This window comes from Coenobita brevimanus, chromosome 80 (assembly GCF_032717465.1).
Source record: "Coenobita brevimanus isolate Jiangsu-jjx chromosome 80, ASM3271746v2, whole genome shotgun sequence".
NCBI classification, from domain to species: domain Eukaryota; kingdom Metazoa; phylum Arthropoda; class Malacostraca; order Decapoda; family Coenobitidae; genus Coenobita; species Coenobita brevimanus.
In genome coordinates, this window is record NC_137033.1 from 23343218 (window position 1) to 23368814 (window position 25597).

The 25597-nt window shown below is 41.2% G+C and overlaps 1 protein-coding gene across 1 annotated transcript in view; it reads right to left on the minus strand.

Annotated features, from left to right (window-relative positions):
* LOC145409302 (xaa-Pro aminopeptidase 1-like) overlaps nt 1–25597 on the minus strand; it is a 617499-nt gene that overhangs the window by 475949 nt on the left and 115953 nt on the right. Inside the window, exon 6 of the mRNA XM_080279779.1 lies at nt 22761–22871. Coding sequence (XP_080135905.1) covers nt 22761–22871 — 111 coding nt within the window. The remainder of the gene's footprint in view (nt 1–22760; nt 22872–25597) is intronic.

A 25597-nucleotide genomic window follows, 5' to 3' on the forward strand; every position in this document is an offset into this window, starting at 1 on the left:
CCCCGCTCCACGTTGGGTGAAATAGGAACGAGAAGTCGAGCCTAATTCTACCCAGCATTACAATAATAATAATAGTAATAATAATAACAGTTAGAAAGCAGAGACAGCGCATACCTCCGCCAATGCCATTGCCATTAAAAAGGATCCGGATCCGGATTCGGATCTGCCCCCAAATTTATTACAGTCTTCCTTGGTCCATGGTCCACCTTTCCACAAAATTTAATTGAAATTCATTGAGAGCTTTTGACGATATTGTGCGGGATACTATGGATCTAGATCCAGATCCTCCCCGAAATTTAATAATTTCTTCTTTGGCCCATGGCCCACCCTTTCACATAATTTCATCAAAATATGTTCATAACTTTCTTAGTAATCCCCTATCCGGATCCGTGGATATAAATTCTGGATCCGGATCCTGATGAGCCCGATAATTTAACCAGTTCATTCTTGTCAATGGCCCACCTTTCCACAAAATTTCATTGAAATTCATTGAGAACTTTTGGAAATATTTTGCAAGATACTCTGGATCCGGATCCAGCCCATAATTTAATCATTTCACTCTTGGCCCATGGCCCACCCTTCCACAAAATTTCATCAAAATCCGTTCATAACTTTTAGAGTAACCTGCTGACAGGCAGACATACAAACAAACAGACAAACAAACTAACGCAGGGTAAAACATAACCTCCTTGGCGGAGATAATAATAATAATAAAAAGAATAACTAAAAAAATGGAAATTACCATTAGCAATTCCAGTAACTTCCCACATGACATGGTCATCCTATTTCTACCTTAGTTCGACTGCAGGGGCCGATTTATTCCCTAATACCTATCGCTGGAGCCGGTCATTGTGTTCCCTTCGAAATGAAGGTAGTATGGCCCCCTAAAAAAGTGTCACACAGGCTGTGGCCTTGAGTTTTATGTCAAGGTTATTCATACTTGGTAGCCACGCATAGCGTGTCAAGTTCTATAAATATTCCAAATTTGGTGACTGAAGCTCAGTTCTATCTATGTTTTTAGTATTATCGCACTCAGTGACTCCAAAGTACTTTCTACTGACAACTGAGCGATCTCAGCAACTATAGGTCTAAATGGGCCCATAGTCATTTCAGACCTGATCCCCAACGTTTCCTATGTTCCACAAAATTTTGAAGTCTGTACCTTGCAGAGTGTCTGGGAAACCGCGAATAAACTATTTTTATAGGTTTCCGACTGTAACTGGAAAAGCAGTACTGAGAACTGGATGATACTGGGCTATATGAATCCGCCAGCTGGGGGACTCGGCCACGTATGATGGCCGCAACTTTGAAATTGAGCCAATACGTGCAATTTACTTCCTTGGAAGTAAGAATAATAATGAGAATAATATTGACAAGGACAATATAACTCAGCACTGGTCTGGTGAGTTATAATAATAACTAATTACCTATTTATTTATTTTGTAGCCACAATAAGGAAGCTTCACCATAAAAATTTACGGTGTACAAGATATGAAAGTTTGGCATCATAAACAAGTCTGAGACCTTTAAAAGCAGTTCAAGGTCATTCATATCTGGAGCATGTACTTAGATTAACCCAAGGTAACTTCTAGTGTAATATCAACCAGATCTGAAAACAAAGGTGTGGAAGAACGCATGGGTACATTTGACATATTTTGTCTCAATAACTGGTTAACTTGTTCAGTTGTAACCATATTCTTTTCAGACAATGAGAGGGACCATAGCTATATTTCTGTGTAGTTATAGCTTTACAGCTTCTGTGGTTTTCTCTAAAACGTGAAAAGAATATAAAGAACATATTTGAATTCCGTAATTTCCACTAGGCTAACTGGCAAAATATTCAGCCAAAATTCTCAGCAAACTTTTATTATTACAAGATTTTCAACCAAATACCCGTATCTCAATAAGGTTCTGAGATATTTCAATTTCAAATATGCAGTTTTTGCACCAAAACTTAGTATATGACCTTAAATAATAGGTCAAGGTTATTCGGCACATGTACTTGGGTTACCCTAGAGTACCTCCTGTATAAGTGCAAAGAAAAATAATATTAATACCTACATAACCAATAAGCTTCGTTATGTGTATGTTGAAGCTTAATAATAATATTAGCAATAATAATAAAATACAAAAAACAATGAAATAAAATTAACTAGTTACTTATTTACCTGTTGTGTAGCTACTGTAAGGAAGAATTGTCGTAACCATTTATGGTATATAGGGTATGAAATTTTGACATCATTAACAAGTCTTTGACCTTTAAAAGTAGTTCTAGGTCATTCTTATTTGCAAAATGTACTTAATTTAACCTAAGGTAGCTTTTTGTATAATATCAAAAAGATCTTAAGTCAGATGTGTGGATGAGTGCATGGGTACATTTTTTATTTGTCTCAATAACTGGCTAACTGTATGCTTAAGTGTAACCATTGTTTTAAAGATAAGAAGGACTACAGCTATATTTCTGTAAAATTGCAGCTATACAGCTTTTGTGATTTTCTCTAAATGTGCAACAAAAGACACTGACCAGATCTCAATTCGGTACTTCCCACAAGGCTAAATGGCAAAACATTCAGCCAAAACTCTCAGCAAAACTTTTTCATCATAGGATTTTCAACTACATGGCGGTATCTCAATTACTTTCTGAGATATTTCAAATTCGAATATGCAGTTTTTGCACCAAAAATGAGTATATGACCAAAAATAAGTCAAGATCATTTATATTTGGCACAAGTCCTTCGGTTACCCTATTGTACCTTCCTGTATAATGTCAAGATCCAAGAAAAAAGTGGAAAGAAAAAATAATAATATCTACGAAAACAACAAGCTTCGCCATTTATGTGGCGAAGGTTAATAATAATAATAAATAATAAAATAAATACATAAATAATAATAATAATAATAATAAACAAAACTCTGTAACTGTCATGCGGACAGTAACATTCTCCACCTACTGTTTCTTACAATGACCTTGACGCCATTGGGGAGATTTTTTTTTTCTATCATCAATGGCACATAACACATAACCGGTGCAATTCAGATTACTTGCACAGGTCCAATTGAAATCTGCAGTAGAAACGACCACCTTATCTCGTTCACAACCTAGTACTGGTATGACACCTTCTGACATGCCCTTCTACTGCGCAAAAAGATTTGGATTTTTTTTCCTATAACAACAACGGTCTATGCTAGGGCACATGCCCTGGCAGTTTCAAATTCCTACCATGGACACCTGTTCTCCTGGAATCGTCGCAGGACTCTGAGGCCGGAATAATAATAATACCAGCAGAAACAATAGTCTCCACCTATGTAATAGGTGGAGACTTATAACTAGATAGCAGTCAGAAATTGCTGTCATCAATTGCAAGAAAAGAAAAACTTCCCACGGCCACAGCCTGGCATTGAGCCATTAATGTATCTTTTGTTATGATATATAAACCTATTTATTAACATATGAGTTTGACCTTTCTGCAAGAAGGTCAAAATTGGTTGACTAATAGTTGCGTTTAGACAGTGAAATGTTGCAGTCTTATAGAGGAGGCTTTTAACATTCTGGGACCTTTTTCATTTTCTTTGTAGACCCAACAGGAGCTGAGTTATAAATGTCCCGTTTTGAAAATCTACAAGGATCTGTGACCTTGACCTCAAGGTCAAGGTCATTCATCTTGTGCATGTCATCTTATGTCATCAAGATCTTTAGGTCCACCAGGTTTGGTGTCTCTAGCTTTATTCTTTCGTGGAGAACCAGGTAACCTCCGGAATATCTGGAAAAGCAAGAATTTTTAATTCCAAGTGATCTCAAAGGATATTCATTTAATTATGATCATACTCCTTTCAGACCTCCAGCCATCTTAAACCTATATTGCACTAAAGTCTCAGCTGTCTACCTTCAGCAGTTCCTGAGAAAGTTAGAACACAATGTAAATGTGTTTCGGATAATATCTGGAGATTCGGTGGATGGGTTGCCTTGATATTCAACTACAAGAAGAGAGCAGTTGTCACACTAAGTCGACCAAGTTTAAACGCTGTAGGGCAAATAGTCTCTGGGTAATCGCAATTTACTTTCTAAGAAAAAATAACATCAAAAACATAATTGACAAACCCAATAAAAATTCCCACAGGTATGAGGGAAGTCTTAATAAAAAATATACTGACCGATACCTATAATAATAGGTGGAGATGAATAATAATAATTATGATAATAATAATAATAATAATAATAATAATAATAATAATAATAATAATATCAGTATTAATAAAAATGAAATAATAATGATAATAATAAAAATAATAATTGTAATTATAATTATCATCATAATAATACTAAGATAAAAATAGTAATAATAATAATAATAATGATAATAATAATAATAATAATAATAATAATAATAATAATAACAAAATAATTAAAATAATAATAATCTCCATCACCCTCATTCGGACCTCCTTTCCCACCCTAGGGCAAGGTAAGGAGTAGCAATGTCCAGACAGCCCAGATTTGCCCAGACCAATGGGCCACGCTTCCATTCACTCATCATTCAAGTGCCCGGAATCCTGGCTGTATCAGATACGCCAAAAACATTCACCACGTTTTGTAGCTTCACATAAACATATCCGATAGAGTCAGTCCGGACGCTGCCACGTTAAAAGAGGTGCCAAATCCCTGATCATGCACTTCTCCTCACAACATTCATCCAGCCAGCTCGATCTCTTGTCAGTTCCCTAGCATCACCGACTTTCAAATACTACTCCTACTCCTACTACTACTACTAACAATAATAATAATAATTATAATAATAATAATAATAATAATAATAGGTAATAGCAGTAGTAGTAATAATAAAAATAATAATAATAATAATAATAATAATAATAATAAAATTATTAATAATAATAGTAATAATAATAATAACAATAATAATAATAATAATAATAATAATAATAATAATAATAATAATAACAATAATAATAATAATAATAATAACAATAATAATAATAATAATAATAATAATAATAATAATAACAAAAATAATAATGAAAGAAAAGCATTCGGGAGCCGATTGCTAATTGTCTTCCAGAATATGCTGTTGGCCAAGTCCAAGATTTTGGCCATATCTTTATACCCTGGAGGTTTCATGTTAATGGCTCAAGCCGTTCATGAAATATGCTGGTGCTAAAGGCAGGCGATATAAACTGGTTGACCTTTGGCAGCCATGTTTGTGACCGTGACCTTGACTATTAGTGCCCATTTTCGAACTCGACCAAGATTTTGGCCATATCTTGATACACTGAAGCTTTCATATTGATAGCTCAAGCCGTTCATTAGATATAATGGGAACACACACACACACACACACACACACACACACACACACGCACACACACGCCACTTTCACCCCTACACCGTAACGCCTGAAGACCCAGTATCACAAGGCTCCATACTATTGCACCACACCCATTGGCCACCTATTTAACTCTCAAACAAAGAAGCGTTGTTTTACTTCTTTTCAGACTTTAAATACATAGCAGTATCAATTCAGCTGATTATTAGTAAAATACACCACTTTTACCCCTACATCGTAAGTTCCGTAACGCCTGAAGACCCAGTGCCGGTAGACTATGCTCCACAGTATTGCACCACATCCATTGACCTCCTATTTAACTACAAAGAAACGTTGTTTTACTTAATTTCAAACTTTAAATACAAAGCAGTATCTATTCAGTTGATTATCAGTAAAAAACAAATTAATTAGATGTTTAATGATATACCAAAAGAATGAAAAAAGAGCAAACTGCTTCATAACTTCATATTATATGCAAACATCGAATTAAAACAAGCACATTTTTCCACTTATATCAAATCTAAATTCAAAAATCAATTAGTAAAACAGTAGTTCTAGAAACATAAAATTTAATTTTCATTTAAAAGTTCTACAAACAGTAGCCATAATTATTATTATTAATACTATACCACAAAATTAAAACTTTATTGACACCATGGCCATGCCACAGTATTGTTGTCAGTTCTCCAGTAGGCAGCATAAGTGCATCAGGTGCTCATGTGCAATAAACAGGTCGCCATGTACATCTTGTAGGCTGGTACCTTTCTGTATGAATGTGTTAGGGAATCACAGTCCACCAGAAGCGGCACTTGACCGTTTCCAACATGGCAGGCGACTGAATGGTGACATGGAAATTAATGAGGCTGTAACTTACAAAATACACGATCTCACAGACATGCGTGGTGGCGAAAGACCCCGTATTGAAGCGGGGGATAGGGACAGACACCAAGATACGAGAGATATGGAAGTGCGGGATGGGTCAAATCACCATGGGTAGGTGAATAGTAGTAAAGTTCGGGATGAGGAACATCAGGAGTTTATGACAGAAATGAAACTCAGGATGAAGACCACCACAGAGTAGTGCATGAAAGAGGGTATCATCCAGGTATTATAAGTCCCCAGAACGGTAGTGGCACAAGCAATGAGTAAACAGAACAGCCTATGCGAGAGCATCCCATTTACTGGATGGGCAAATCCAGAGGAAATGCAGCGACATGGGTGAACACAACATATAATGAAATTGTTGGATGGTCGTCAAGTATCCTTTTCGAAGCTCCCAAATGCAATGCTGCAGTTGACATGATCAAGGAAATCACTCGCCTAATAGCCAATTACAATAATAACTCACCCATTACCTCATTCTTTCTTAAGGTCCTTGCATTGATACCACATCTCTTCCTCAACAAGACCCGCCCAAGAGTAAGCATTGCAGAAAATATTAAGGCCATCCAAAGGCGGGTTGAAACATGGAAAAGAGGTGAGATGGACAACCTACCTGAGGAAGCAAAGGCCTTGCTGATGAGAATAAGCAACCGAGACAGAAGAAACCAGAACGCCAACGATGTGGCTAGGATTTTTGGTAGCAAGATGAGACGGGGGAAGGTCTCGATGGTGACAAGTCCCTGTCAGCTGAATCACCAAACGGAGTACTGACCTGACGGAAGAAACAATACAACAACTAAAGGAAAAACACCCGACTGCACAACAAGCAAGTGCCCAGTCAAATCTTGATGGGAACTACACTCTGCCCAATCCTGTCATATATGACTGGACAACTGGAGTTATGGTGTGGAGGAAGGCAATGCACACACAGGGAGGGACAGGACCGTCAGGCCTGGATGCAAAATCTTGGGGAGTAATCCACAATAACATCAAGTGTGGGAAGGCAGCAACAGACCTGTGCTCGCCTCACTGGCAAGAAAGCAGGAACACTAAAGCACTGACGGCTTGCAGACTAATCCCCCTTGATAAGACTCCTGATGTAGACCCATTGAGGTGGGTGAAGTCTTAAAGACGGATTATAGGAAAATGCATCATGGAGGTGGTGAAAGATGATGTGAAGCAGGCAGTTGGCAACCTCAGGCCAGCAGGCAGGAGAGGTGAGGCAACAGTTCACTCCATGGGGAAAATATATGAGGAAGAGGAGTGTCAGGCAGTATTATTAGTTGATGCCTCAAACACATTTAATTCCATCAACCGAAAGGCAATGTGCACAACATCAAGGTTAAATGCCCGGCATTTACCCAATATGTGGAAAACACCCACAAAGAACCAGCAGACCTCTACATTGTTGATAAGACAGCTGCTCACGACGTCGGTGTAATCCAGTCCACAGAAGGAACTACCCTGGGGGGACCCTGTTGCCATGGCTATGTACGCCCTGGCTATGACAGTGCGGCAACAACAGATCAAATATTAGGCCAATAATGTAAAACAAGTGGCCTATGCATATGATCTGACAGGTGCTGGCAAGGTGGAGGATGTGAGGAAATGGTGGAGGATATGAGGAAATGATGGGACCTTGTAACATCTCATGGTCCTGAAATAGGTTACTGCCCTAATGCAAGTAAGTCCATCTTGATCGTGAAACTAGCTTACTATCAGGATGCACAGGAGGCCTTTAGAGACACAAACATGACAGTGACTAAGGAAGATCAGAGGCATCTAGATGCTGTGACTAGAACTAAGGGATTCAAAGACCAATATGTGAGTGATAAGGTAAAGACATGGGTACAAGAAATTCACGTACTATCCAGCCACACAAAAACAGAACCCCATGCAGCATACAGCGCATTTACACATGGTGTAAAGCACAAGTGGACCTTCGTGATGAGGACCATACCAGACACAGAGTTGCTGCTACAGCCACTGAAGGATGCTATCAGGGATTCATTCCTCCCATCACTAACCAATGGCCACATCCCCACACCAGAAGAGATGGACCTTCTAGCATTAGCACCCAGGATGGGGGGCCTTGGCATAATAAAGCCGGCGGCCGTGGCAAAAAATTCATTCAGGCTTACCGAATCTTTGTCACAGATGATTGTGCCCAGGTTGAGACGAGTGAAATCACCACCAAAGGCAGAAAGACATAAAGAAACAGATAAACAAGGAGTGAGAGGGTTAGTGCCCCTCCCCGGAAAACAAGTAACTAAAAAGACAAACAATAAGCCACGGACAAGGACTGACCAAACGATGACGACCAAGGACCGGACAAAGGACATGGTAATCGGAATATGGAATGTAAGGGGAGCGAATGATGAGGTGAAAGAGAGAGAGATTGTCCAGGTGCTTCAGGGTGCGAAAGTTGCTGTATGCAGAATAACTGAAACTAAATGGAGAGGCGAGAGTGTGAGAGAATGGGAGTATGGATGGGGTATATGTGCAGGAGTAGGTGAGAATGAGAGACCAAAAGAAGGAGTATGTATAGTTACGAGTAAAAGATGGAAGAAGAGCATTAGAGAGTATGGATCAGTTGGGTCAAGGATTGTGTGGGTAAGATTGAAAGTTGGAATACAAATGTGGGCAATCGTGTGTGTGTATGCCCAACGCAAGATCGTGCAAGCAGAGTGAGAGAGGAGTTCTGGACAAATGCAGAAGTGTGCATGGAAAAGTCTGGAAGGAATGAGAGAGTGTTTCTGATCGGTGATATGAATGGTAAAGTAGGGAATGTGAAGATGGATGGGATAGTTGGTGAGTAGGGTGTGCCTGCTGAGATAGATGAGAATGGCAGTGCGCTAGTGGACATTTGTGCTGGGAGGGGGTTGGTAATAGCCAATACCCTCTTCAGGCACAAAGTGATCCACAGGTATACATGGCGAGTGATGAGAAGGGTGGGTGGTGAATTGAATGAAAGGAAGGCAATGATTGTTAATGTGTGTGTGGATGAAAGAATGCGAAAATGTGTAATGGATGCAAGAGCTTATAGAGGTTGGGAGAGTGGACTTTCTGACCACTACTTGGTGGTGGCCAGAATCAAGATCCAATTAAGATGGAGAAATAGAAGAAGGGAAGTAGGGAAGAAGGAGTATTTGTAAGGAGTGTGGAAAGGTTACAAGTGGATGAGAAAAAGGCAGAGTATAAGAGAAGTGGAGGAACGATTGGGCAAATATGAATTGGAGCAGATGGGGGACGTGGAAGGTGTGTGCAGGATATTCACAGAAGAAATATGTGCAGCATGTGATGTGGTGTGTGGGATCAAGAGAAGACGGAGGGGTGTGCAAGGAACAGCATGGTGGAATGAAGAGGTGAGACAGGCTGTGGCACAAAAGAAGAAAGCATATAATGAATGGATGAGAAATAGGGGGGTGGAAGAAGTTGAGAGGCAGAAGAGAGAGTTATATGTAGAAAGAAAGAGAGAGGTGAAAAGATAAGAAGAGGGCGGATGAGGAATTTGGGAGGAACATGAATGTAAAGTGGAGGGACTGTAAGAAATTGTTCTGGAAAGAGGTGAAAAGAGTAAGACAGGGTGGAAGTGAAGTTAGCAGGGGAGTGAAAGATAAAAATGGTAGATTACTAGTGGAGAAGGGAGAAGTAGTGAGCAGATGGAGAGAACACTTTAAGGAATTGTTGAACATAGAGGATGGAAGTAATGTGAGTATAAGTGGCTGGGGAATGGCTGGGAGAAGGAGGGAGGTGAGAAGACAGGAAGAAATCAGTAGGATAGAAGTTGTGGAAGAAATGAAGAAAGTTAAATTGGGGAAAGCCTCAGGACTTGATGGAGTGTGTGTGAAATGTTGAAGCATGGGGGAGAGATAGTAGTAGAATGGATGTGGAAGATGTGCAGTTTGGCCTGGGAGGAAGGTAGAGTCCCGGAGGATTGGAAGTCAGGTATAATTATTCCCTTGTACAAAGGAAAAGGGGAAAAAGAAGTGTGTGGTAATCACAGGGGCATTTGTCTTCTTAATATAATAGGAAAAGTGTATGGTAGGATACTTATTGACAGGGTTAGAGAAAGAACAGAGGAATTAGTTGGAGAAAAACAGGGAGGCTTTAGGAAGGGAAGAGGTTGTGTAGATCAGATATTCATTCTGAGATCTTTAGTGGAATAGTTTTTAGAGAAGGGAAAGAAGTTATATGAGGCTTTCATGGATTTGGAGAAAGCATATGACAGGGTGGATAGACAAGGATTGTGGAAAGTATTAAGAATATATGGAGTAGATGGGAAGTTGTTGAATGCTATGAAGAGTATGTATGATGGTGCTAAGGCTGCAGTGCGTGTGGATGGTGAACTGAGTGATTTTTTCTCTTTGAAGGTTGGGTTGAAACAGGGATGTGTCATATCTCCATGGTTGTTCAATCTGTACATGGATGGGGTAATAAATGAGGTACAAGGTAGAGTAGTGGATGTTGGAGTGGCCCTGGTGAGAGAGGATAGTGTTTGGAAACTCCCTGTACTGTTGTTTGCAGATAATACTGTGTTGTTGAGTGAAGACGAAGGAGAGCTGCAAGGCTTGGTGGATGAGTTTGGGAGAGTGTGTAAGAAACGGAATCTAAAGGTGAATGGAGGGAAGAGTAAAGTGATGGTCTTTGAGAGAGGTGAAGTCAGTGAATGTACAGGAGGTTGGATGGTGAGGAATTGGAAAATGTGAGTACGTTTAAGTATTTGGGTAGTGTGATGAGTAAGGATGGAGGTTGGGAGGGTGAAGTGCTAGAAAGGCTACAGCAGGGAAGAAAGGTTGCTGGTTCCTTGAAAGCAGTGATAAGAAGCAGGGAAGTGAGCATGGAAGTGAAAAAGTTACTACATGACAGTATTGTGATACCAACTCTAAAGTATGGAAGTGAAGTTTGGACGTTGCTGGAAGGACACAAGTCAAGAGTGAGAGCAGTGGAAATGAGTTATTTAAGAGGAGCCTGTGGAGTCACATGGAGAGACAGGCTGACAAATGAGGATATAAAGCAGCGTTGTGGTGTGGATGTGGATGTGATAGGAAGCGTTAGGAGGAATACACTGAGGTGGTTTGGCCATGCGGAGAGGATGGAGGGTGAGAGACTGACGAAGAGAGTGTATGTGAGGGAGGTGGAGGGGGGAAGAGGGAGGAGGAGGCCGAGGATGAGATAGAGGGATGGGGTGGAGATGTATATGAGAGAGGAGGGTGTGAGTTGGGAGCGGGGCAGTGAAATGGCGGGGTACAGGGCGACGTGGAGGCGATTGGTTTGTGGCCACCCCGAACGGGATTGAGGCGTCTGGCAATAGATAGATAGAGAAGCAAGACAAAAAGACCAGTTGCAGTACATAACCGAGCAACTAACACCAGACTGAAGCAGAAGAGTTGAAATTGCGCAGGAGGTTGGGGCATCGAACTGGTTGACGACCCTGCCTCTCAAGGCAAAAGGCTTCCACTTCAGCATGGGTGGCCAATAGAAAACCTACCTCAACACTGTTCCTGTGGCACTGCTTTTGATGCAAACCATTCAGTGGTTTGCAAGAAAGGGAGGTTTTGTTTGCATCTGACACGATGAAGTACGCGACCTCATTGCCAAAAAGCTGCAGGAAATTTGCCATGACTTCACGATTGAGTTAGCTCTGCTATCCCTAGACGGTGAGCACTTCACCCACAGAACAGCAAACACATCAAAATAACGATGCAAGAGTGGATGTTAGTGCTCAAGGTTTCTGGACACGTGGGCAGAGGGCGTTCTTCGACATTAGGATATTTGATCCTATGGCAGCATGTCATCGTGAACTGTCTCTTGAAGCTGCACACAAAAGAAATGAACTGAACAAAAAAAAAAAAACAGAAACTATCAATAAAGGAAACAACATGTAGACCACAGTCAATTCACTCCCCTTGTGTTCATAGCATCAGGTGAGATGGGTCCAGCGGCGGTGAGATTCTACCTGAGACTGGCAGAGGTTCTTTATGAAAAGAAGCGTCAACCACAGAGTTTTGTTATGGTCTGGATGAGATGACTGTCATTCTCCCTCGTGAGGTCTGCACTCCTAAGTCTCAGGGGCACAAGAACATCAGTCCTCAGGCCTGTCTCTCTGGCGGATATGGATTACGAAGCTACTGTGGTCGAGAGCCGCATAGACCATCGACTTCAATAGATTAATGTCATCATGAACATTGTAATGTTAGTGGAAATAAAAGTAGTAGTAAATGAATGGTAACCACAGTTGTTGGCGTGCTTGGGGCCAACGGACTGTAACATGAGGGTTAGTGTTAACCTTAACATTACAACTCCAAATGGCGAACTGTATTAGGAAGATTGGTTTTGATCTTCACAATATAATTTCCCAGTGGATGGAGGTGATCAATCAAAAACAAAGTAGTAATACTAGTAGCAGCAGTAGCAGTAGCAGTTGCAGAAACAGTAGTAGTAGTAGTAGTAATAATAGCAGTAGTAGTAGTAGTAGTAGTAATGGAGGTGATAAAAAAAAAAAAAAGTAGTGTTAGTAGTAGTGGAGTAGACGGTAGCACCAGTCGAGCAGGGCAGTACTCCCGAGGTGGATGGAAAGCTGATGACAGAGAATGCTGGAGCTCCCGTTTCATCAGCCCTCAGGACTAGTTCCTGACCATCCCCCTTTGCTGAACTTTTTCAGTGTCTCAGTTACACAGAGAGTAGGCCAGCATGCTCTCCTGTACAAATTTCTCTAACAATCTACACCAAACTACATGCACAGTACACACTACACTTCCTATTCAAAATTTAACTAAAATGGCGTCTCTTCACCAAGCCTCGGAGTCCCCAGGGGGGGGGGGACCATAAATGCCCCCACCATCCGCCCCTCTCTCGGTGATGACTCGAGGTGCCTGGAACCAGTGTCTGACTCTCTTCTTCTTCATTTCTGCAACATTCGCGGCCTTTCCTCTAACTTTCGCTCTGTTGAACACCACCTCTCTTCCTCTAAACCTCACCTTCTTTTTCTAACAGAGACTCAGCTGTCTGAGGCAACTGACAGCAAACCCTTTTCTGTATCCTCCTACTTTCTCTATACTCATTTCAAAGCCAAAGGTGGCTGTTGTGTATATATATATGCAACGATTTATCTTGTTCTCGTGTTCCTGAACTCGATTCTTCTGAATTCTCTACACTCTGGCTTCGGCTTTCCTGTCATTCTCTGACTAAATATATCTGTGCTGTTTACTTATCCCCTAATTCTACTGACTATCAAAAATTCTTCGACAGTCTTACTTCTACGATGGAACACATTCTATCCATTTCTCCTTTCTCTGAAATCTCCATTCTAGGAGATTTCAATGTTCACAACTACCTTTGGCTCTCCTCTCCTTTCACGGATCCACCTGGTGAACAAGCCTACAGCTTTTCTATCCTTAATGACCTAGAGCAGCTTGTACAGCACCCTACCCATATCCCTGACCGCCTTGGACAGAGTTCCAACATACTTGACCTCTTCCTCACAACTAATCCTTCTGCTTACTCTGTTAATCTTTTCTCTCCGTTGGGCTCCTCCGATCACAACCTTATTACCTTAACCTGTCCTATCACTCCGGTACGGCCTGTGGACCCTCCAGGGAAACGTCATCTGTGGCATGTTGGAGCCGCGGACTGGGAGGCCCTCAGGCGGTACTTCCTTGATTTTCCCTGGAATGATTATTGCTTCCATGGCCAGGAGCCATCTGAGTGTGCCTTGCGCATTACGGAGGTTATTCTCTCGGGCATGGAAGCATACATTCCTTTCTCATATCCTTTGACTAACGCAAGAACGCCTTGGTTTAATCACACTTGTTCTAATGCTGTCCGCAACAAGGAGAGGGCCTACAAAAGGTACCGGAGCCAACCCACCCCTGAATCACATCATCTTTACGTTTCTGCCCGGAATCGTGCTAAGTCTGTTCTTCGCTCTACTAAAAATAATTTCATCCATACTAAATGCTCTCAACTCTCCAGCTCGAATTCTTCCCACTCCTTCTGGTACCTTGCCAAAAATCTTTCTAACAACTTTACCTCATCATCCTTCCCTCCTCTTTTCTACTCTGATGGTTCTGTAGCTATTTCTTCTACTGATAAAGCAGATCTCTTCGCACAGACTTTCTCCTCCAATTCCACCTTAGATGATTCCGGTGCTGTTCCTCCATCACTTCCCCCCTCTGACTTCCTCAAGGCTGACATTAAAATTTCTTCAGTTGATGTATTTTCTGCCATCACTGGCCTCAGTACTAACAAGGCATATGAGCCTGATGGGGTCCCTCCTGTTGTTCTCAAGAACTGTGCTTCTGTGCTTACACCCTGCCTAGGCAAACTCTTTCGCCTTTGTCTGTCAACTTGTACCTTTCTTTTTTGCTGGAAGTTTGCCCTCATTCAGCCAGTCCCAAAGAAGGGTGACCACTCCCAACCCTCCAACTATCGTCCAATTGCTTTAACGTCCTGTATTTCAAAAGTTTTCGAGTTAATTCTCAATAGAAAAATTTTAAGGCATCTTTCCCATCACAACCTTCTTTCCGATCGTCAGTACGGGTTCCGTCAGGGACGCTCCACTGGCGATCTTCTCACCTACCTTTCAGACTCCTGGTAATCCTCCTTTCGGGACTTTGGCAAAAGCTTTGCCATTGCACTTTACATCTCAAAGGCTTTCGATCGAGTCTGGCATAAATCTTTAATTTCCAAACTGCCCTCCTACGGTTTCTATCCTTCTATCTGTGCCTTCATCTCTAGCTTCCTTTCTGGTCGTTCTATAGCCGCTGTTGTAGACGGCCATCGTTCTTCTCCCAGACCTATCAACAGTGGTGTTCCTCAGGGCTCTGTCCTATCACCAACTCTCTTCCTTTTATTCATCAATGACCTTCTAAGCTGTACATCTAACCCTATCCACTCGTATGGTGATGACTCCACCCTTCACCTTTCCATTCGGTTCCCGCAACGCCCATCTCAACAGTTACTTCAACAAACAAGGAATGAGGCTATGGCACACCTAATGTCTGACTTGGCTCGTATCTCTGACTGGGGTAAAAATAATATGGTTGTTTTTAATGCATCTAAGACTCAGTTCTTACACCTATTAACCCGACAAAATCTTCCACAGGTATATCCACTAATGTTTAATAATATTCAGCTTAATCCTGCATCATCCTTGAACAAGCTTGGGGTTTCATTTACTCGGGACTTATCTTGGAAAGATCATATTGCATCTCTTGTAAAATCTGCTTCCAAGAGATTGGGTGTGATAAGCTGACTCCGCTCTTTCTTTACCCCTGCACAATTGTTGACGCTATACAGGGGTTTTATCCGCCCCTTTGTGGAGTACAACTCTCATGTGTGGGGAGGCTCCCCACATACAGCTCTTCTCAATAGGGTGGAGTCAAAGGCTTTTCATCTCATTAACTCTCCTCCTCTCACTGACTCCCTTCAACTTCTGTCTCTTCGCCGCACTGTTGCATCTTTATCTCTTTTCTATCGCTACTTTAATGGTCACTGCTCCTCTGAACTGTCTGCTTGCATTCCTCCACCTCTACGACGGGCGCGTAGCACACGTCTGGCAGCAAACTCTCGTCCCTTTTCTGTCCAACTCTCTAATGCAAGAGTTAACCGTTATTCCCAGTCTTTCATTTATGCAACAGGTCAGCTCTGGAACTGTCTCCCTCTGTCTGTATTTCCTGCTGCCTATGATCTCCAGTCTTTCAAACGCAGTGTGTCCAGGCATCTCAAAATGATCGGATCTTGAATTTGACTCTCTATTGTATTTTGTTTTTCTCTTGGAAGGAACTGTTACTGCGGGCTCATGGCCTTTGGTTCCTTCTTCCTCGCATAAAAAAAAAGCAGTAGTAGTAGTGGTAGTAGTAGTAATAGTAGTAGCAGTAGTAGTAATGGAGGTGATCAGTCAAAAAGAAAAAAGTAGTAGTACCAGTAGTAGTACCAGTAGTAGTAGTAGCAGCACCAGCAGCAGCAGCAGCAGCAGCAGTAGTAGTAGTAGTAGTAGTAGTAATAATAATAATAATAATAATAATAATAATAATAATCCATCCATCCATCCATCATCCAGTCCTACGTTGCCCCATGAGGAGCGAAGGAGCTCGGGGCTAGGCAGTTGGTCCTGATATTTAAGATGAGAGTGACCAGCCTCACTCATCCCTGAGTGGCATTACGAGAACAATAAACCCAACCACCCCTTGGATATAAACCTTCACCGGCTCAATCCGATTGGAGTGCAATAATTACTCACTAAACCACCAGGCGCCAAAATTTGGTTATATGGTTACCACCCAGCATAGTAAATGGTTTCCTGGTGTACAGGAAACCATTTGGCTTGTCACTCAGTGCTGAGTCACCTACAGGCAGAAGGAAGAGGAAAGAATGAAGGAAGGAAAGGCAGAAGAGGGAATGTAAAGTCACCCGTAGGTAGCAGGACGAGAAAAGAATGAAGGAAAGAAGACAGACGGGGATGGAAGGGAAGAAGGATGGAGAAGAGGGAAGGGCAGACACCCAAGAGCAGCACTACATCGAGTGAGTGGATGGTGAGCGCCCTCACCGACCGCAGTAATAATAATCATCATCATTGTTATAATAATAATAATAATAATAATAATAATAATAATAATAACAACAATGATGATGATTATTATTGTTGTTGCTGTTGTTAAAATTATTAGTATTAGTATTAGTGGTTGTATTAGTATTATTAGTATTAGTATTTGCTTATTGTTTTTGTGTTACTATCTTTTTCTTTGCACTTTTTGTTTTCTTATATCTTGATGCTATTATTCAGGGAGGTACCCCAATGTAACCCAAGTGCTTACACCAAATACTAATATTCTTGACCTATTTTTGAAGATTATATATTCAATTTTGGTGAAAAAATTGCATAGCTGATGTTGAAATATCTAAGAAAATAAGTTAAATACAGCTATTTGGTTGAAAACTTAAAGGTATAAGTGTTTGCTGAGAATTTTAGTTGAATATTTTGCTGCTTAGCCTAGTGGAAAGAACCGAATTCAAATCAGCTCAGTGTGTTCCTTGTCGCACGTTTTAGAGAAAACCACAGAAGCTGTAAAGCTGTAACTTTATAGAAATATAGCTGTGGTCTCTATTATTATCTGGATGGAATGAGTTTACAGTCATGCATGCAGTTAGCCAGTTACTGAGACAAATATAAAATGTACCCATGCATTCTTCCACACCTTTTATTCAGATCATGTTGATATTATACAAGTAGCTACCTTAGGTTAATCTATGTATATGTTCCAAATATAAATGACCTTGAACTACTTTTAAAGGTAACAGACTTGTTTATGATGCCAAAGTTTCACACGTTACATACCATAAATAGTTATGGCGAAGCTTGCTTAACGTGGCTACACAATAAGTAAATAGGTAGGCCTAACTATTCATTATTATTATTATTATTATTATTATTATTATTATTAATGGATTGAAACAGGGGTGTGTCATGTCTCCATGGTTGTTCAATCTATATATATATGGATGAGGTTATAAAAGAGATGCAAGGTAGGGCAGTGGATGTTGGAGCAGCCCTAATGAGAGAGGGCAGTGTGTGGAAACTCCCCGTACTGTTGTTTGCAGATTGATACTGTGTTGTTAAGTGAAGATGAAGGGAAGCTGCAAGGCTTGGTTAATGAGTATGTGAGTGTGTGTAAGAAACGGAATGTAAAGGTGAATGTAGGAAAGAGTAAAGTTATGGTCTTTGAGAGAAATTAAATCGGTTAATGTACTATACAGTGAGGTTGGATAAGGAGGAAATGGAAAATGTGAGTACATTTAAGTACTTGGGTAGTGTGATGAGTAAGGATGGAAGTTTAGAGGATGAAGTGCTTGAAAGGGTACAACACGGAAGAAGAGTTGCTAGTCCATTGAAAGCAGTGATAGGAAACAGGGATGTGAGCATGTAAGTGAAAATGTTGCTGCATGACAGTATTCTGCTACCAACTCTAACGCATGGCAGTGAAGCTTGGACCTTGCTGGAAGGACACAAGTCAAGAGTGAGGGCAGTGGAAATTAGTTATTTGAGAGGAGCATGTGGAGTCACATGGAGAGGCAGACTGACAAATGAGGAAGTGAGGAAGCATTGTGGTATGGGTGTGGATATAATAAAATGCATTAGGAGAAACTCTTTGAGGTGGTTTGGCCATGTGGGGAGGTTGGAGAGCGAGAAACTGACGAGGAGAGTGTATGTGAGTGAGGTGGAGGGGGGGGGAGAGGGAGGGGGAGGCCCAGGATGAGATGGAGGGATGGAGTGGAGAGGTATGTGAGGGAGGGGGTATGTGAGCTGGGAGCAGGGCAATGAAATGGCGGGGAACAGGGCGATATGGAGGCGATTTGTTAGTGGTCACCTCTTACGGGATTAAGACGTCTAGCAATAGATAGATTATTATTATTATTATTATTATTATTATTATTATTATTATTATTATTATTGTTGTTATTACTGACCAGCTTCATGCTACCCTTATTGTTATTGGCCAACTCCATACTGCCCTTATTGTTAGTAGTGTTTTTTTTTTTTTCTTGTATTCTTTCTTGTCTTGTTTAATTGTGGCACGGACTTCTACCCTTCAGATTTTACGTTGCTACAATGACGAGCATCTGACATTGTGTCTGCAAGATTTTGGTTGCTAGGCAACTATTCGTTGCCTAGCAATCGCCGAAACCCCTCTTTCTTCATACTCTTCGCATTTTGAGTTGTAAAAGCATTATTAATGGGCGTAGAAACCTCTCACTTTTTAGGCGTAATCCTTAGGTCATTCCTTATTGGAAGTGTGCCATCCATTTTTCCCCTTTCTTCTCTAGTTATTGAGTGGCAGCCCTGAAAGATTGGCCTCAGCATCTGTTGCAACCAGTACCAGTTTTCAAAAATGTCCCCCTAGTTCCCCAGCGCGTAGATGGAATAGATCGAAAATTTGCATGCTGATAAACACTGAGCAGTACTACTTCTTTCTATTGTACATCTATGGGCTACATTGGTCAGGTCAAAGATCAAAGGTTATCAAATGTGATAACAGTAATAGTAGCTAAAATCATGACTATGCTCGCGCGAAATGCTAAGACTCCGAAAATTATTAAGCCAGGGCCATGATTCTTGGATGAAATGTTGTACTGGTGTACTTCCCTACAAAAATGGCGTTTAGTGTCAAAACTCAATTCCAGTGCCACCTAGAAGTTGTACCTCTGGTGGTCTATTCCTTGAATTTCAAGGTCCTTAGCTCCACAGTGGTTAGATGGAAACGAATGAAACTTTGCATGCTTATAGACGTTAATGAGTACTACAAGTGTGCTTCGTAGATGCATGACCTATATCCGCCAGGTCAGGGGTCAAAGGTCATCAGTGCAGAAAATATAAAAAGTGCAAAAATTACAACTTTGCTCATGCAAAATGCTAAGGCTCCGAAGAGTAGTGAGCCAGGGCCATGATTCCTGGGTGGAATGTTGTACTGGATCACCTCCATATAGAAATGACTTAGTGTTGAAACTCAGTTCCGGTCGCTGACAAAGCTTGCTCCATTTAAAGCTGGCCTTCATCGCCTACTGGCTTGTAATTATTAAAACTTCCCAAATCCTTGTGCGAAGTTTTATTGTTTTTTTGTCAGTGTTCTTCGTATTATTAAGAACTCCACATTCTGCTGAGTTGTTATTGCTACTGTAGGTATTATTTCTTTTTTGGCAGGGGAGGGGAGACGTAGAAGGCTGGCATTCTAAGACCGTTCGAGATGGAGACTCAAGATTTTCAGGAATGATGTATCTTGGTTGCAGGCTTCTCTTGGCACTTTTTTTCCCTAGCACTAGCGCCCTCTATGTTATTTTTTAATTTTTGCTCTCCTGTGAAGCAAAGCTACTGAATCGATTGCATTGCAAATATCCAGTATTTACTTGTCAACATATACTAGTGCACCTGAGTATTAATATTGTGATCCAACAGATACTTTCTGAGAAACTGAGGAAATTCAAAATGGCTGCCTCATGCCTGAAAAAACTAAATCAGAAAGTATTTAGTTGATTTTGACCAACTCGGCGGAAATGTACTGGGTCATGAGTGACCATGATCTGCAAAGTATGAATGACCTTGGCCTTGATCTCAAGGACGCAGATCATAATCCGTAAAAAATATTGAGCCAAAAGTCTCCTAATAACAGGTCTACAGAGATAAAAGTATTTTCATGTGGAATGTGAAGTTCTTTGAATATTGCTTCAGCGATGTCAGAATTCAGGCTATTATTATTCTTGCTTCTTAGAAAGTAAATGGCCATTACTCGAGCGAATATTTAGCCTAGAGCCTTCAAACTTTATCAGCTGCATCCCCCAGCTGGCCACTTCACCGGGCAAAATTGGAAGGAAAATGGTTAAACGGATCTCCAGATATTATCAGGAACATAGAAACCCATATTGTTGACACTATCTTAGAAATCACTTAAGTTGGAAGACTGAAATTTTTGTAGCATATGGCCCTTGCCACAGGGCAAATCTGAAAGGAATACGATTTTAATCAGACGAATATCCTTCGACGTCGCTCAGCATCAAATATTGCAATTTTCCCTTATTCCGGATGTCACCTAATTTTTCATGTAGGATTAAAGCTACAGCCACCAAACTTGGTGGTCTTATAGACTGTAATGACCTAAGGTGACATGCACAAGATCATTTACCTTGACATCGCCTGGGGTAAAAAAATGGGACTTTTCCGGATGTTCCGGATGTCAGCCAATTTTCCATGATGGATTAAAGCTACAGCTACCAAACTTCTTTGACTTTAGACTGTGATAACCTAAGGTGACATGCACAGTATCAGCGACCTTAACCTCAAGGTCCGTTTATAGCTCGGTTTTTAGTAGGAAATGGCTGTGGGAAGTTTTTTTTTTTTTATCAAAATTGTCATTGGACAATTTAACAGTTTTAGTTATTATTATTATTATTATTATTATTATTATTATTATTATCAACAGAACTTCCAACGTCGTAGTTGGAAGTGTTCTTGTTTTTGTAATTATTTTTTTTTTTATACTAGAGAAGGTCTAGATCGCTGCCATTCGCATACCGTTTAAGTTACAGCCCTCATTCTCTGCGATATTGTAGTACTGGTTGGACGCTTCATCTGACAATTATCCTCCTTATCCCTACCGGAACTCGGATAGCATCCGGTAAAAAAAAAGAAAAAAAAAAGTGAAGCTCAAGAACCACTAAAGTTAGTGGGCTGAAATTTTTATGGCATATACCTGGGACATGGCCAGAATGTAGTGATTATTATAATCCAGATCGGATCATAATTCTCTGAGATTGCTTATGGTCCAAAATTTTGAACTACTCCTGAGGACAGACAAGTGACCTGATTTTACATGAAAGAAAAAACCTAAAGCTAAAAAATTTAGTGGACTTATAGACTGTGATGACTTAAGGTGATATGCACAAGATCAGTGACCTTGACCTCAAGGTCCCTTTATAGCTAGGTTTCTAGTGGGCAGTGCCTATGGGAAGTCTGTATATCAATTGCCACATGCCTTAATCCAGTAAGGGGTGACCACAAGCAAATCGCCTCCATGTCGCCGTCCCCCGCCATTTCCCTGCCCTGCTTCCAGCTCACACACCCCCTCTCTCATATTCCTCTCCACTCCATCCCTTCATCTCATCCTTGGCCTCTCCCTCCTTCTCCCCCCCTCCACCTCACTCACACACTCTCCTCGTTAGTCTCTCATTCTCCATCCTCTCCATATGGCCAAACCACCTCAGTGTGTTTCTCCTAACGCTTCCTATCACATCCACATCCACACCACAACGATCCTTCACTTCCTCATTTGTCAGTCTGTCTCTCCATGTGATTTCACAGGCTCCTCTTAAATAACTCATTTGCACTGCTCGCACTCTTGACTTCTGTCCCTCCCACAACGTCCAGGCTTCACTTCCATACGTTAGAGTTAGTATCACAATACTGTCATGCAGTAACTTTTTCACTTCCATGTTCACTTCCCTGTTTCTTGTCACTCCTTTCAAGGAACCAGCAACCTTTCTTCCTTGTTGTACCCTTTCAAGCACTTCCTCCTCTAAACTTCCATCCTTTCTCATCACACTACAATAGTACTTAAACGCACTCACGTTTTCCATTTCCCCCTCATCTAACCTCTCTGTACTTTCAATGACTTCATTTCTCTCGACGACCATAACTTTACTCATCCCAACATTCACCTTCAGATTCCGTTTCTTACATACTCTCCCAAACTTATCCAACAAGCCTATGGGAAGCCTGTCATCAAGAATTGTCCTTGAACAATTTGACGGTGCTCTACTTATTATTATTATTATTATTATTATTATTATTATTATTATTGTTGTTGTTGTTGTTGTTATTGCTATTGCTACAACTACTGTTACTGTTACTCATTATTATTATTATTATTATTATTATTATTATTATTATTGTTATTATTATTATTATTATTATTATTATTATCATTATATTCTTATTAACGTCATTTCTAAGTTGATGATTGATTAACAAGGTGCTCATGTCCAACTTACCGGCAAATGATAAGTCCAATACAAAGGCGGGATCATTTGGATAAGGCGGTCTATCGGTCCAGATGAGATCTACCAGGTTTGTTGATTCCGGTATCACTATGATTCCGGCTTCTGGCGAGAAAAGATAACACATGTTACGGTCTTGATGCAGTGATTCAGAACAAACGGAGACACCTGGGCCCGTATTCTCGTCGGGTAAGGAAGCTCCGTAGCATCTTTTCCTTTGCAATTTATTATTTAAAATGGTTGGTTATTATTCCTTTGTACAGCATTTATGCAGTATGCAAAATAAAGCACTTAGGAAAAGATGTTAGGGAGCTTCCCTAGCCGACGGAAATACGGGCCTCAGGTGAGGGCGCCCATAATACACCCTCTTAGTGTAGTGGTACCCTGTGTTTAGGGTAGCTCTACATCGAGTGGCAAGCCAAATGATTTCCTGCAAACCAGGAAATCATTTACAACGCTGGGTGGTAACCTTATAACCAACACGTGTTCCTTACGTGACACAAATGGGTTAACGGAGGGTTAGTGCCCCTCCCCGGAAAACAACTAACTAAAAATACGAACAAGGAGCCTCGGACCAGGACTGACCAAAAGATGACGACAAAGGACCGTACAAAAGACATGATACGGATGGCGACCTGGAATGTATGAGGTGCAAATGATGAGGTGAAAGAGAGAGAGATTGTCCAGGTGCTTGAGGGTGCAAAAGTGGATGTATGTGGATTAACTGAAACTAAATGGTGAGGTGAGAGTGTGAGAGAATGGGAGTATAGATGGGGTATATGTGCGGGAGTAGGTGAGAATGAGAGGGCAAAAGAAGGAGTGTGTATTGTTGTGAGTAACAGATGGAAGGAGAATATAAGAGAGTATGGATCAGTTGGTTCAAGGATTGTCTGGGTAAGACTGAAAGTTGGACTACAAATGTGGGCGATCGTGTGCGTGCATGCGCCAACGCAAGATCGTGCAAGCAGGGTGAGAGAAGAGTTCTGGGCAGATATGGAAGTGTGCATGGAAAAGTTTGAAAGGAATGAGAGAGTGTTTTTGATTGGTGATAAAGTAGGGAATGTGAAGGTGGATGGAGTAGTTGGTGAATGGGTGTGCCTTCTGAGATAGATGAGAATGGAGTGCTTTAGTGGACATTTGTGCCGGCAGGGGGTTGGTGATACCCAATACCCTCTTCAGGCACAAAATGATCCACAGGTATACATGGCGAGTGATGAGAAGGGTGGATGGTGAACTGAATGAAAGGAAGGCAATGATTGATTATGTGTGTGTGGATGAAAGGATGCGAAATGTGTAACGGATGCAAGAGCATATAGAGGTTGGGGGAGTGGCCTTTCTGACCACCACTTGGTGGTGGTCTGAATCAAGGTCCAAGTAAAATGGAGAAACAGAAGAAGGGAAGGACGAGAGGAAGGAGTAGATGTAAGGAAAGTGGAAAGGTTACAAGAGGATGAGAAAAAGGCAGAATATAAGAGAGAAGTGGAGGAACGATTGGGTAAATATGAATTGGAGCAGATGCGGGACGTTGAAGGTGTGCAAGATATTCACAGAGGAAATATGTGCAGCATGTGAGCTGGTGTGTGGGGTGAAGAGAAGACGAAAGGGGGTGCAAGGAACAGCATGGTGGCATGAAAAGGTGAGGCAGGCTGTGGCACAAAAGAAAAAAGCATACAATGAATGGATGAGAAATAGGGACGTGGAAGAAGTTGAGAAGACAGAGTTATAAGCTGAAAAGAAGAGAGAGGTGAAAAGGTTAGTAAGAGAGAGTAAGAAGAGAGTAGATGAGGAACTTGGAAGGAATTTGAGTGTCAAGTGGAGGGAATGTAAGAAAATGTTCTGAAACGAGGTGAAGAGAGTCCACAGGGTGGCAATGCAGTTAGTAGGGGAGTGAAAGATAAAAATGGTAGATTACTAGTTGAGAAGGGAGAAAAAGTGAACAGATGGAGAGAACAATCTAATGAACTGTTGACCATAGAGAAAGAAAGTAATGCGAGAATAATTGGCTGGGCAATGGCTGGGCGAAGGAGGGAGTTGAGAAGACAGGAAGAAATCAATAGGATAAAAGTTGTTGAAGCAATGAAGAAATTCAAAATGGGGAAAGCCCCAGGACTTGATGGAGTGTGTGGTGAAATGCTGAAGGATGGGGCAGAGATAGTAGTAGAATGGATGGGGGAGAGATAGTAGTAGAATGGATGTGGAAGATGTGCAGATTGGCCTGGGAGGAAGGTAAAGTCGCCGAGGATTCGAAGTCAGATATAATTATTCCTTTATACAATGGGAAAGGGGAAAAAGAAGTGTGTGGTAATCATAGGGGTATTTGCCTTCTTAGTATAATACGAAAAGTATACGGTAGGGTACTTATTGACAGAGTTAGGGAAATAACAAAGGAATTAGTTGGAGAAAAACAGGGAGGCTTTAGGAAGGGAAGAGGTTGTGTAGATCAGATATTCATTCTCAGATCTTTAGTAGGAAAGTTTCTAGAGAAGGGAAAGAAGTTGGATGCAGCCTTCATGGATTTGGAGAAAGCATATGACAGGGTGGATAGACAAGGATTGTGGAAAGTATTAAGAGTATATGGAGTAGGTGAGAAGATGTTGAATGCTGTTAAGGGTATGTATGACGGTGCTAAGGCTGCAGTGCGTGTGGATGGTGAACTGAGTGAGTTTTTCTATTTGAAGGTTGGGTTGAAACAGGGATGTGCCATGTCTCCATGGTTGTTCAATCTGTATATGGATGGGGTTATAAAAGAGATACAAGGTAGGGCAGTGGATGTTGGAGTGGCCCTGATGAGAGAGGGCAGTGTTTAGAAACTGCCTGTACTATTGTTTGCA